Genomic DNA, 14709 nt, shown 5'->3' with positions numbered 1-14709 from the left:
TTTCACCCTTGCACATGAAAAACCCACCGAAGGAGGAGGCAAGTAACAGAACTTCTCTGGGGTTCAGCTTCTTCACCTGAAAGTGAGATAGCTTCACAGGGCAATCGCCAAGTTCCCATCCAGCTGCAAAATCTACATTTCCCATGACTTCTTTTCTTACTCTTACCTCTTAGTTCATGAAAGCCATCCGAGGGATTACAGAGAAAATAACACTCAGGTATTTTTCCTCTCTAACTTCCTTTCCTTTTCTTCTCTCTTTCCTTTTTCTTTTTTCGTTTTTTAAGGAAAGAAGTGAGGAAAAGCGTAAAGAAAGGAGTTTTGTGTTATTTGATGGGTCATAAGCAATTATGCCAACTCCAATTAGAAGAAAACTTTGTCTAAGCATGTGTTTCTCTCTTTTCTTTTCTAGAGACAGGGTCTCACTTTGTCACCCAGGCTGGAGTGCAGCGGCACAATCACAGCTCACTGCAGCCTCGAACTCCTGGGCTCAAACAATCCTCCCACCTAAGCCTTTCAAGTAGCTAGGACTACAGGCATGAGCCACCACACCCAGCTAATTTTTAAAATTTTTTGTAGAGACACAGTCTCGCTATGTTGCCCAGGCTGGTCTTCAAGAGCTGGGCTCAAGTGATCCTCCCACTGCAGCCTCCCAAAGTGCTGGGATTACAGGCGTGAGTTACCACACCCAGCCCCCAGCCTGTGTTTCTAAAGCTTTGTGTGTCTAGCGACTGCCTGCTTCCTGTCATATCCATGTGTCACTACAATTTTTTAGGTAAAATAATAAATTGAGCCAATTAAAAAACAACTCTCCCTCAGCAATGTTACCCATGAAATTCCAGGTTTGATGAGCTAGTTTTAGTTTGTTTGAATGCACATCAAGATACACCAGTAATGTAAAAAACTGTGGTATGCACCACACTTGAAATCCTCTGGAGTGCCCACAGTCAGGGTCCCTGTAGCGTGTGGTTTTTCCATTGGCTTGACTAGGAAGAATTCAAAGCTGGCTCAAGCTGTTTAATGTATCACAGAGAAATGAGTGAAGGTTCAGGCTTGTTCACCGACTTTTCCATTTTTCTATGGTCATTTTTAGAGGTGCTTCAGGAAAGCAAGGAGCCACTCTGTTGTTTAAGTTTTTCTTCTTTTGTTCTGTTGGTGTGAATTTATTGCAACTCACTAGGTTTGTTTGTTTAGTTGTTAATAATGGACTACACGTAAACCCATCCCAACCCTTATTTGGGATACCCAAAGGGAGCTAAGGGAAAATGTCTTATGTAACTGGCCCTGACTCCCAGTGGCTGGCAATCGCCTCACTTTGGGGAACACCAATGTAAGGAAGGAGCACCTTGAGTTGCTTGTTATTAATTACTGACTCTTGTGCTTCTATTCCCCTTTCAACTGTGGTGAGACTCTCACTTTTGAACCTGGGCTGGGTATGGTGGCTCACTCCTGTAATCTCAGTGCTTTAGGAGGCTGAGGCAGGAGGACTGCTTGAGGTCAGAAGTTCGAGACAAGCCTGGGTAATATAGGGAGAGCCCCTTATCTCTACAAAAAAAAAAAAAAAAAATTAGATGGGCATGGTGGTGCGCACCTGTAGTCTCAGCTACTTGGGAGGCTGAGGCAGGAGGACTGCTTGAGTCCAGGAGTTTGAGGTTGTAGTGAACTACGATAACGCCACTGCACTCCAGTCTGGGTGACAAAGTGAGACCCCGTCTCTAAAAGCAAATTTCTGAACCCAAAGTGAACATTCCACAAAGCACTTTTCACTTACTGTTAACCGGATGGCAAACACCTCCAAGACACAGAGATGACCTGCTGCTCTCTTGCCTCCTATCCCTCCCTAGCCCCACAAAAGACAGACTGCCTGGGCTGTCCAGAACATGTAGAGCAAATGAAAGCTGCTCTTGATGATAAGGTGAAGCAATTGTTTAAAGGAAAAGAACAATACATTCACTAACTCATAAACCCGTGCAGAAACTCTCTGAGTGGCCAGGTAAGTGGCCTAGAATTGCCTGTGAATAACTTCTTCATGATCCACACTTGTCTCCTAGAGGAGCTTGCTTTTGTTTGTTTGTTTTTGAGACAGAGTTTTCGCTCTTGTTGCCCAGGTTGGAGTGCAATGGCGCGATTTCGGCTCACCACAACCTCCGCCTCCTGGGTTCAAATGATTCTCCTGCCTCAGTCTCCCAAGTAGTTGGGATTGCAGGCGTGCACCACCACGCCCAGCTAATTTTTGTATTTTTAGTAGAGATGGGGTTTCTCCGTGTTGGTCAGGCTGGTATTGAACTCCTGACCTCAGATGATTCACCTGTCTTGGCCTCCCAGAGTGCTGGGATTACAGGTGTGAGCCACCGTGCCTGGCCTCCTGGAGGAGTTTTAAGAGTGCGGAGCCTGGCCGGGCATGGTAGCTCACGCCTATAATCCCAGTACTGTGGGAAGCTGAGGTGGGCAAATCACTTGAAAACAGGAGTTCGAGACCAGCCTGAGCAACATGGTGAAAAAAACCCCACCTCTACTAAAAATACAAAAATTAGCCGGGCCCAGTGGTGCATGCCTGAAGCCCCAGCTACTTGGGAGGCTGAGGTGGGAGGATCACTTAAGCCCAGGAGGCGGAGGCTGCACTGAGCTGAGATTCTGCCACTGCACTCCAGCCTGAGCAGGAAAAAAAAAAAAGGCAGGATCTCCCACGCCGAGAGCTGGGGATGCTGTCCCGGGAACAGGAGACCACGCACTGAGCTGAGATTGTGCCACTGCACTGAAGCCTGAGTGGAGGGTGCAGGATCTCCCACGCCGACAGCTGGGGATGCTGTCCCAGGGACAGGAGGCCACGCATGTTCTTCTCAGTGTCGACTCTACTTTTCGTAGGTGTGTGTACAAGGCGGGTCTTACCCCTGAACAAACGCTTTAGGGGTGTTATGTTTGGAAATGGTTCCTAAAAAATGTATTTCCTTTTTTTGCAACTCAAGTTGGAGTGTTCTAATCTCCCCCTCCGTGGCAGCCCTCTTACCAGCCTCCCACCTTCCTCCTTTTAAGCTATTTCCCCTTCAGGCCGATGTCATTTCCTCCCTTAGTCATCGCAATTCCAAAACAGCCCTGTTTTGATTCTACGGTTGCTTCCCCGCTTCCCCATTCCATTATCGAGTCGGCCAAGCGCCTGTCTATGCACAGACCTTTTACGTTTTGGGGTGATGGTGGCATTCCCTTAGCTTTTTTCCCCCTAAGTGTGCTCTACAGGAAATAAAATGTTCAAAGACTACAGGTGATTAAACAGGGGAACCAATGATGAGTATATGATGAATTTTTTATTAGTCATAATAATTATTTACTACATATGGAGACAGGGGACCAGGCAGTTGGCCTTGGTTGCATTTAGAACAATGCCTGGCGTGCAGCAGGCATTCAATATTTGTTGAAGGAATGAAAGGTACATTGTGTTCCCGAATCAAACATGGCACACATAAATAGAAGCGATCTACTCCTCGATTTACTATTTGTTATGCTCACAACCACTCCCCACCCCACACGGCAACCAGAGGTCTCAAACACCGAAAGTTTTACTTTTTCTAAAGACAGAGTACATGATTCTCCTTCATGTCCATGGAGAAGAGCAGGGCGCCACCCCAGTGGAAAATGAAGCCACCTACACTGAAGTCTCCACATTGACCAGCTTTGGCTCTTTCCTACCTACAGCCCATTTATTGCACAGCAGCCTGAGTGATCTAGAAAACATAAATCAGACCATGTCATCTCCTGCCTTAAGTGGGTTGGTGGTTTCCTTTGCAATTAGAATGGCTTCGAAGTTCTTACACGGCCGACCGGGCCCTGTTATCTTGCTAACACCTCAGATCTCACTTCCGACCACTCTCTCTCTGTTTACTCTGCTTTGACCCCACTGGTTTTTATATGGGCACTCTGCTATGCTGAATGCATTCCCACTGCAGGGCCTTAGCATCTGCTGTTCCCTCTGCCTGGAATGCTTTTCCCATCTCTTGGGTCTTCAGAGTGGCCTTTTCCACCCATCGCCTCCATTAGATCCCCCTGTTTTATCCTCTTTCTGGCAGTTCTCACCACCTGAAACCATGGGTCTATTTACTCACTGTCATGCTGACTCCACTGGAATGTCAGTTCTGTCTTGATCACCCTGAACCCCCAGAGCCCAATACTATGCATTGGGTGAATGGCTGAGCCATGGATGGTGAGCTGTGTTTTCGAGTTGGGTGTTGTATCTGGGCTGTTTTGCCTCATGGAATAGATGAAGGGAGGAAGTTGCTGGGAAATGCTGGAGGGAGGCAACAGGTGTTTGTGACCTTGATTTCAATAGCAACAGCTTGCACCTAAGGCAACATCTGACCATGGAAAAGGAGGGGCCAACTGTCAAGAGAACAGGCTGAGTGGCGGCTTCGGCTGAGGCCAGGTCGGGGTTAGAGAGCTGAGAGTCAGGAATGACCTCTGTTGCCAAACACCTGCTGACTAGAAAGTAGTGCTGTTCCTATCCTCACAGCGGGGCTGCAGCCAGGGCTCCACCTGCACTCCCTGTAACCTCCCATTCATTCACACACATTACCACAAAGCATTTATTGAGCATCTACTTTGTGCAGGCACTGCCGTAGGCACCAGAGATGCAGCACGAAATAAGAAAGTCCAGGTCTGTCCCTCATGGAGTTTTGCTCCCAGAGAGGAAGACAGATGAACAAATAAAGTGAGATAATTTCAGATCTTAATAAACGAAGGTAAGATAGATGAGAGTGATGGCGGTGGGCTTGTGTAGTGGGGGAGGTGATTTGCACAGCATGGTCCAGAGAGGCCTCTGGGTGAGGTGATGCTGGCTAGAGAGAGGAGCATCCAGGACGGGGAACAGCAGGGGAGAAGGGGAAGGAACTGAGGCAGGAGAGCTGCTGGGAGTGGGATCTAATGGGCCCTCAAGGGACAGGTCAGCTTTCTGCACACAATCCCATTTGCCCTTCAACAGAGACTGAGTCTGAAATGTCTTGCTCACCACCTCAGAGATGCCAAAGGTACAAAGAGAACCTAAAACTGCTCTCCACTCACAAGTGTAGCCTCACCAGGCCTTCTTGCCCAGAAGCACTGAAGCAAGCCAAGTCCCACCACGTGGCAGACATTTCCAAGCTACCACATTTTGTCGTGTTTAAACCAATCTTGAGAATGTGGAAGATTTTACAAAAAATTCTACGTGTGCACCTTGATCTTTCTTGAGTGGGTCCGGAACCATGCCACTCAGAGTTGAGATGGAAGAGAGACAAAAAAGATTTGCTCTTTAATTGAGGCTGAATTTGAAACGTGAAAGATAATTAAGCACATTTAAATGTTCTTACAGTATAAATATTGGACCATCCATTCTTCAATAACATAATAAAGATGCTTGCTTGAAAAGTGCCTTCAGAAAACTGAGTGAGCACATAGCTGTCTTTATGAGAGAAAGTACAGATTGTAGAGAAAATACTGTGGAAAGTAGGTTTAAAATAGAATCAAATATCAGAAATTCTCAGAAAATGATGGAAAATAAGTGCCAATGCTTATTTCATTCAGTAATCTTCTTTCAATTCCTGGACATTTACTCCAGTGAGAAAATAATGTTATTAGGGGGAAAAAAGGGCTGTGTATGAAGATGCCAATTTCAATATTACCTGTAATAGCATGTGCGTGCGCACACACACGGAAGTAAACAGAATTTACAGCAAACAGGACTGAATCACTAAAGTGTATTGCAGACTCTATTTTAATAACTTGAAACTACCAAAAATCCAAAATAAGAACTTACATATAATAAACCCACTTATCTGCCTTGAACTAAATTTCTGGCCGGGAGCCTTGGCTCACGCCTATAACCCCAGCACTTTGGGAGGCCAAGACAGGTGGATAACTTGAGGTCAGGAGTTTGAGACCAGCCTGGCCAACATGGTGAAACTCTGTCTCTACTAAAAATACAGAAATTTGCTGAGCATGGTGGCACATGCCTGTAATCCCAGCTACTCAGGAAGCTGAGGCAAGAGAATTGCTTGAACCTGGGAGGTGGAGGTTGCAGTAAGCCAAGATCGTGCCACTGCACTCCAGCCTGGGCGACAGAGTGAAACTCCGTCTCAAAAAACTCCACAAAAACTAAATTTCTAGTATTTCTTGAATGGAGTTGACTAGCTGGCTAGAGTCCAATAAACCAATGAATGAGGTGTTAAATTTACCACCTTTAAGGCCAGTGTTTCCTGTCACTAATATGACGTGTTTTTAAAAAAATGTCCCCTTCTTCTATAAAACAATTTTTAAAAAACAGAATAAATCGGTCTGGTAATTACACAAAATCTGCTACGCACAAAGGTGAAAGCAGCTCTACTGGCAACGGAGCTACTGGCCGGCAGGTAGAATTAGGAACAGCTTGCCAGAGCAGTCCCTGTTTACCATCCAGTGTACAAAGGCGAACTTCAGTGTTTTCTGAAAGGCTATCTGCGGTGGCCCTGAATGAAAGGCAGGGCTGTTTTAAAGGCGAATGCCCCAAAGCTAAGGACTACTGATATGACATGACATGACCCCCTGAAGCATTGTGCTCCCATTTATTAAGCAATTAAGCAATAATGTAGGCATTAAGATTAATGAGATGGATCAACTGCACTAATATGAACTGAACACCAGTACCTATTGTTAGTTGCTAAAGGCAAGTTCAACAGCTCTTTACTCACAACTCTCATTTGTGTAAAACCTTAAAACATATATCTTATAGAAGCATTGATAGTTTCTGTAAGGACACCCAAGAAATGGTTAACTGAGGATGCCTCTGAACTAGGAGCCGACAACTTGGGTGTTTCCTGATACTCCGTGGGTGGGTGGGGGTGGCCTATGTAAACTGAGATGACATAGGCTGCTACACAAGGGCCTGTGGACCAAATCTAGACAGATGAACATGAGCGAAGAATGATTGTACATATCTTAAGGACTGCATAAACAAACAACAATATGCAACAGAGATCGTATTTGGCCTGCAAAGCATAAAATACTATCTGGCTCTTTATGAAGAGTTTGCCGACCCCTGATCCAAGGGAGAGAATATAATGAGCTAAGAATGGGGCTCTGAGCTTAGTCTGCCTGGGGTTGATTCCTGGCCTTGCCACCTACTAGCTGTATGGCCTTGGGCAAGTCAGCGAGGCCTTGTTTCCTTGTCCGTGACAGGGGAATAATATGCTTCATGAGGATGTTGTGAGGATGTAATAATAAGACAATGCAAGTGGAGCACTCAGCACAGGGCCTCACATGTAGACAACTGGTAAGGGTTGGCTACCATTATATATATATACACACACACACATATATATATATATTTTTTTTGAGATGGAGTTTCGCTCTTGTTGCCCAGGCTGGAGTGCAATGGCACAATCTTGGCTCACTGCAACTTCCGCCTCCTGGGTTCAAGCAATTCTCCTGCCTCAGCCTCCCAAATAGCTGGGAATACAGGCGTGCACCACTACGCCCAGCTAATTTTTTTGTATTTTTAGTAGAGATGGGGTTTCACTATTTTGGCCAGGCTAATCTCCTGACCTCAAGTGATCCACCCGCTTTAGCCTCTGAAAGTGGTGGGATTACAGGTGTGAGCCACCGATCCCAGCCTATCTGTATAATATTAATAGCAGAATTTCATGGGGATGCTGGGAATATCAATTACATGTTCTACGCATACATGCATGTTATTTACAAATTGCAGTGGGGCTCGGAGGTGTGCACCTGTAGTCCCAGCTACTTGGGAGGCTGCGGCAGAAGAATCACCTGAGTTCAGGAATTTGAGTCCAGCTTGGACAACAGAGTGATACCCCCATTGCTAAATATATTATTTTTAAATAACGAAACCCCACCCAATTGTAAAGTGCTACATAAATTATTTAGGCAGAATAAGCAGCACATAAAAAGAAGTCTAAATCATAAAAAAAAATCTAGGCTATTTAGAAAAAAGGTCAATGTTATGAAAGAGAAAAAGGTAGTAGACTGTTCTAGATTAAGAACTGAGAATTGACAAACAATACCTGGATCAGAAAGACAAACACACAAACAAATAACAACAGCCAGAAAAGCTACAAAGGATCACTTTGGAAAATATGAATTGGACTGAATCGTAGAATGGCATTATTAAATCAGTGTGAATTGGACTGAATCGTAGAATGGCATTATTAAATCAATGTGAAATGTTCTTGGGGATGATGATATGTGGATATTCTTCTACGTTCTGTTCTTAGGAGACACATAATGAAGTTTAGGGGTGGAGCATCATTGTATTGGCCATTTATTTTCAAAGAGTTTAACAACAATAAAAACAAAGTGTGTTCCAGTGTCTAAATATATACAAATAGATGTACACAAATATGACAAAGTACCATCAACCCATGATCTAGGTGAAAGGTATGCAGGGATTTACTGAATAATCCCCACGCTCCCCATATTTTTCCAATGGTTTGAAAATTTTCAAAGTAAGTAGTTGGGGACAAAATTCTAGGGTAGCTAAGGTATTTACATATAATCTATATAAGAGAGACTATCATGGGTTACTCAGCCATAAATTCCACTAGTGACTTTTACAATTTTTTTCTTTTGTTATTTAGTTTTGATTTTTTTGAGACAGAGTCTTGCTCTGTCACCTAGGCCGGAGTGCAGTGGTATAATCTCAGCTCACTGCAACCTCTGCCTCCCAGGCTCAAGCAGTTCTTGTGCCTCAGTCTCCCGAGTAGCTGGGATCACAGGCATGCACCACCATGCTCAGCTAATTGTTGTATTTTTGGTAGAGATGGGGTTTTTCGTCTTGGTCAGGCTGGTCTCAAACTCCTGGTCTCAAGTGATGCATCTGCCTTGGCCTCCCAAAGTGCTGGGATTACAGGTGTGAGCCACTGCACCCAGCCACACTAGTCACTTTTATTATAATTAAAAATAAGCATTGATTTTTTTATAAGCAAGCTCCCCATTTAGTACTTGTTTCATTTCTTTTTTACTGTTCTACTTAAAATTTAAAAAGGGCATAGCAAGATGAAAACACAATCTTGAGCTTCACTTTCTTTACATCTGGGTAAATTTTTTAAATATGGTAACCATTTTAACTTTTTTTTTTTGAGATGGGGTCTTGCTATGTTGCCCAGGCTGGACTCAAACTTCTAGGCTCAATTAATCCTTTCACCTCAGCCTCTCCAGTAGCTGGGAGTACAGGTATGTGCCACTGTGCCTGGCTTCTTTTACCTTTCTAAATAGTGAATCTTTTTTGATTCATGACAGGCATGAAGTCTGTCTGAAAGCTCCAGCTTTGCTCACATAATGCACAAGTAAACATGAAAATAACATGTAACTGCCCACTGTGGGCTCAGCACAGGAGGCTACAGGCAAGGGTCTGGGCTCTGCTATTGCGAGGTGAGCACAGAAATCAATCAGAACAGTTGGAGTGGCACTGAGTGTCTTTGGGGTCCAGAGAAAGAAGGAATTAGTGGGGGCTGAGGCAGACTCACATCTTGCTTCAGAAGTTTGCTGGACACAAAATGATGGACGGTGCTGTCAACCAAGTAAGCTGATTTCTACTACAAGGTCATTTTCACCCATCTTGGATGCAAACTGCTAAGGAGCTTTACAGCACATCTATTTCCCACACTTAAACTTATGTTAAACTTTCCAATCTCAAACTCACACGTCACTGGTATTCAACCTTTGCCTTTATTAGAAAGTCACAACTAAAGCTGGTCAATACCCTTAATCATCACAGCTTGCTCCCTGCCAGAGCCCATTCAAACAGCCCCGCATCACTCACCTTGGGCGCACCGTCCACGACGCCTGTTCCCTTCATGTCGGTGATGTGGAGCAGCTGCCCTGAGCTCTACGGCTAATATCTCCGGCTTCAGAGGCAGATTATGCAATGTCACTGCATGCTTCTGGCTGGTTCTCAGAAACTGAATTCTATGGTGCTATCTGACAACACACGGGAAACGATCAAAAAGACTCTCCCAGCAGGCGAACTTTCTGGAAAGCACGATAAGAGTAAAATGAAAGCAGTGAAGGAGGGGAGAACCAGAAATACAAGCCACACTCACGCCTCATTGCCTGACGTCTCACTTTGTCTATAAGTAGAGACCGTCACTCATTTGCTATGTGAAACCACAAAAGAAGAAGAAGAAAAGAAAAACACCACTCTTCTGCTTTATAGGGCGAAGTTCCTACTTTGAAGAGCTCAGTGTATGAACATACAGCATTCTTGTCCTTTGAACTCTGGGGAACAACTCCCACCCGACAGACCAAGCTCATTTCCCTGATGAGAGGCCACTAAGCCAAATTTCCGATAGCGGTCAGCTTTTCTTCCTTCCTGCTCCCAAAAACTTGCCTTATGACAGCCAGGATAAAAGCAGTCAAGCAGGCTGCCTTAAAGGACACAGTCTCCACTCTACCCACCCTGTCAGTTGCGCATTCTCCCTGCTCGGAACCCCGTGCTCACCTCCTGGTCTTTGCTCACGGTACCTAATGATTAACATCTTCTGGGTGCTGGCTCTGCACTGAGGGCTATGCTGAGTCCCACACCTGTATTCTCTCTCTTAAATCAAATCAACCAATCGCGTGTGCTGTACTTGAAACCCCCGCTAGCTCATGCAGTTTCTCATCACTTGCCAACTCTTTCTACTTTCCCTACATTCAGATCCAACCTCTAGAGAGGACCTACAGCATAGCAGACACTGTGCAAAGTAAGTCTGCATTTTTTTTTTTTTGAGATGGAGTCTTTCTCTGTCACTCAGGCTGGAGCGCAGTGGTGCTATCTCGGCTCACTGCAACCTCCACCTCCCGGGTTCAAGTGATTCTCCTGCCTCAGCCTCCCAAGCAGCTGGGATTACAGGCACCCACCACCACGCCTGGCTAATTTTTGTACTTTCAGTGTAGACAGGACTTCACCATCTTGGCCAAGCTGGTCTCAAACTCCTGATGTCAAGTGATCCACCCACCTCAGCCTCTCAAACTGCTGAGATTACAGGTGTGAGCCACCACGCCTGGACCTGGCCTTCATTTTTATTTAGACAAAATGGTACCCATTCTTCCAAGCCAGGCTCAAGTTCCATCCCCAGCCAGCTGTGTCTCCGCTCACTGCTCTCTTCTTGTCAGACAGCATCTTTTTATTTTTTATTTTTAAATTTTCTTCTTTTCTTTTACCACGCCTCTGAGACAAGTTCAACAGACAGCCTTAGCGTCTTGTCTTCCGGTTGTCCGGTGTGTAGTCCCCACAAGTCTGGGCACCAGGACATATTTTACCCATTGAAGTAGCTGACTGATTTCTGGCCGAGACAGTCCATATTTTTAAATGTTATCGTTGTTAGAAATTAACTTCCAGAGCCAAGTAATTGGCATACTGCAGGTGATAGCAGATAACAGGGAGGGAACAATGACCCCATGAAATGAACACTGTTTGGTTCAAGGAGGAAATCCATAGAGATATTAAGATGTAAATTATATTAATAATAATTAATATATTAATATTATATTAAGATATAATTCAGGTACCTTAAAATTCACTTTTTTTTTTTAGATGGAGTCTTGCTCTGTCACCAGGCTGGAGTGCAGTGGTGTAATCTCAGCTCACTGCAACCTCCGTCTCCAGGTTTCAAGCGATTCTCCTGCCTAAGCCTCCTGAGTAGCTGGGATTACAGGTGTGCGCCACCATGCCCAGCTAATTTTTTTGTATTTTAGTAGAGACAGGGTTTCACCACGTTGGCCAGGATGGACTCCATCTCCTGGCCTCGTGATACGCCTGCCATAGCCTCCCAAACTGCTGGGATTATAGGCGTGAGCCAGCGCACCTGGCCAATTCACCTTTTTAAAGTATACAATTAAGTGGTTTTTAATGCATTCAGAGTTGTCAACCACCACTCCAAAAAGTAATTCTCTTTCAATTCCTGGACATTTACACATTAGCAGTTACTTGTTATCCCCCTCCTCCCCCAGTTCCTGGAAACCACTGTTTCTGCTGTATTACTGACTTTCATTTATGTCTGAAATTCTCTGTAATAAAAAGGAAGGATGGATAAACTTGCCCAAGGTCACATAGTAAAGTAACAGACCCAGAATCTGAATTCAAGTCTCTTAGGAAAGACTACACAGTAACTCAAGTTCAGATGGTTTCCATCAACTTGGCAAACTCCCGGCAGTGATTCTTCCCCATACTGAAGAGCCTGCCCTTAAGCTCATAATACAGATCAGAATGCTATAATTTGCATGTTGTTTTTTCTAGGGAAAACAACCCAAACTAGAAAATAAAAGACATAAAAGTCACAGGCTTTGGCCCTGAAAGTATATCAACTAGCTTCCACATAGATACCTAGTTTGATATTTTGTGAATAAGGAACTTGACCTCTCTGTCTGTTATTTGAGGCCTCTATGGTTTTTCTGAATGAAAGGTGTGAGAAACCGCCTTAGACATTTTGTTGCAATCCATTAGTATTTCAAGGCAAATGAGTCTTTAATGTGGACAAACATTGCAAGAACTATTATTCTAGGAAATTGGGTGCTTGCATAATATCCGGTTGTCTGAAGGCTGAAACAGCTGGAGTTCAAGGGAACCACATCAGGAGGACTCTAGTGAGGTAATCTGAATGCTCTTGGCAAATGTGCTACCAAGAACAGTATTTTGGACTACATTTTCTTTTCTGAGACAACTGAGTCTGACCAATTCACTTCTATAGTGCCCTATACATGCATAGAGAGGAAAATTACTTTTGCATGTTTTTCTGTATGCTTTTTTGTTGTTTTCATGTGACTATCAAGCTCCCTGACTGCTAGCAGTGAAACACTGGGCACTCGATATTTGAATTATAAAGGACAGCTGAACACCAGACTTACAACGTTCAAAACATTAAAGGGTTGGCAGGAAGTTTCAGGCTGTAATCTCATGAAGATCATTCATAAAAATAGCTGGTCAAAGCAGAATTTCGTGAGTTGGCCGGACAAGATAGCTCAGGCTTGTAATCCCAGAACGTTGAGAGGCCAGGAGTTCAAGACCAGCCAGGCCAACATGGTAAAGCCCCATCTCTACAAAAAGTACAAAATTAGCAGAACTTGGTGGTGCATGCATATAATCCCAGCTACTTGGGAGGCTGAGGCACGAGAATCGTTTGAACGCGGGAGGTGGAGGTTGCAGTGAGCGGAGATCGTACCACTGCACTCCAGCCTGGGTGACAGAGTGAGACTGTCTTAAAGAAAAAAAAAAAAAGAATTTCATGAATTGCCAACAAATTCACCAAATATTCTGGTGCAGGGATAATACTGGGAGGGCTGGGGAATCTGCAGCCACTCTAGTTATTAGTGATTATTTAGTTTTATCACCCAAGTTTTGACCCCCAGGTTGAGAGGGAAAAGGAATTAGGGCAAGAACTGAAAACAAGGATGCAAAGGAAATGCTCTGGGGACAGAGTGGGGACAGGAAGCTGGATGGAAAGGCTGAATGCTGGTGGGACAGCAAGAAAAAGCCAGACAGAAAATGATGCCCCAGGCAAGCGGTCATCACTGGGGAGCAGACAGAGTGGCGAGGAGTTGCTTGGCCAAAAGACACCTGTGAAAGAGTCTTCACGGAGTCAAATATCCAGTCAGGGAGCAGCAAAGCCAAGGGTAAGAGTTCAGGTCAAAGCAATTCATGATGAAAGCTAGAGAAACATTCCAGTAGGATGGTTTTCCACAAGTTTTATTCTTTAATTCAAACCGGCCCAGTCCCTTGTGCAAGTTTTTATTTTTATTTTTTTGAGACGGAGTCTTGCTCTGTTGCTCAGGTGGGAGTGCAGTGGCGCGATCTTGGCTCACCGCAACCTCTGCCTCCTGGGTTCAAGCGATGCTCCTGCCTCAGCCTCCTGAGTAGCTGGGATTACAGGCGTGCACCACCACGCCCGGCTAATTTTTTTTGTATTTTTAGTAGAGTTAGGGTTTCTCCATGTTGGTCAGGCTGGTCTTGAACTCCTGGCCTCAAGTGATCCACCAGTCTCAGCCTCCTAAAGTGCTGAGATTACAGGTTTGAGCCACGGCGCCTGGCCTTGTGCAAGCTTTTAAATCCTTGGTCCCATTTTATTTTGATACAGAGGCTCACTTTGTTGCCCAGGCTGGAGTGCAGTGGCTTGATCCTGGCTTACTGCAACCTCCATCTTCCTGGCTCAAGCGATTCTCATGCCTCAGCTTCCTGAGTAGCTGGGACTACAGGTGTGCACCACTACACCCAGCTAGTATTTTTGGTAGAGATGAGGTTTTGCCTTATTGCCCAGGCTGGTCTCGAACCCCTGACCTCAAGCCATCCCACCGCCTTGGCCTCCCAAAGTGTGGAATTCCAGGCGTGAGTCACCACGCCCGGTCCCTTGGTCCCATTTTAGTTACTGTTTTAGTTCTCTGAATATAATCTGTGTCTGGTAATTCCCTAGGTCCCTGTAAGTCTGATTCTGCTATTTTTGCTGATTCTGATCAGGGTGGCTTGTTTCCTCACGTACCTGTGAGTTCGTGATCCTCAGAGGTTTATCTGGGATAATTATTTGAGGACTGGGGTGAGGATGTGTTCTTGCACAGAGAATTTGCACTGGCCTCTGCCAGATACCTGTGGCCAGCATCGGTTGGAGATTGCTTTAAGATCCCCATTCAATGTTCTCTGAGCAGTACAGGTACGTGAATTGTTCCAAACCCGCATGAGGAACAGTGCGTGGACCGAATTCTCAGGAGACCCTCCCTTGTGCCAAC

At 44.9% G+C, this 14709-nt stretch overlaps 1 protein-coding gene across 2 annotated transcripts in view; it reads right to left on the bottom strand.

The window, feature by feature from the left end:
• Positions 1-10225, bottom strand: part of CASS4 (Cas scaffold protein family member 4) — a 48803-nt gene extending 38578 nt beyond the window's left edge. Inside the window, exon 1 of one of the 2 annotated variants that reach the window (XM_015148735.3) lies at positions 9776-10225. In XM_015148735.3, the coding sequence (XP_015004221.3) occupies positions 9776-9811 (36 nt within the window). In that variant the 5' untranslated portion in view covers positions 9812-10225. The remainder of the gene's footprint in view (positions 1-9775) is intronic. The other variant, XM_077952009.1, reaches the window with a different exon arrangement.
• Positions 10226-14709: the final 4484 nt, after the last annotated feature.

The sequence above is a fragment of the Macaca mulatta genome, chromosome 10 (genome assembly GCF_049350105.2).
Source record: "Macaca mulatta isolate MMU2019108-1 chromosome 10, T2T-MMU8v2.0, whole genome shotgun sequence".
Classification (NCBI taxonomy): Eukaryota; Metazoa; Chordata; class Mammalia; order Primates; family Cercopithecidae; genus Macaca; species Macaca mulatta.
Note: the sequence above shows the minus strand (reverse complement) of the source record. Positions and strands in the feature narration are given on the sequence as shown.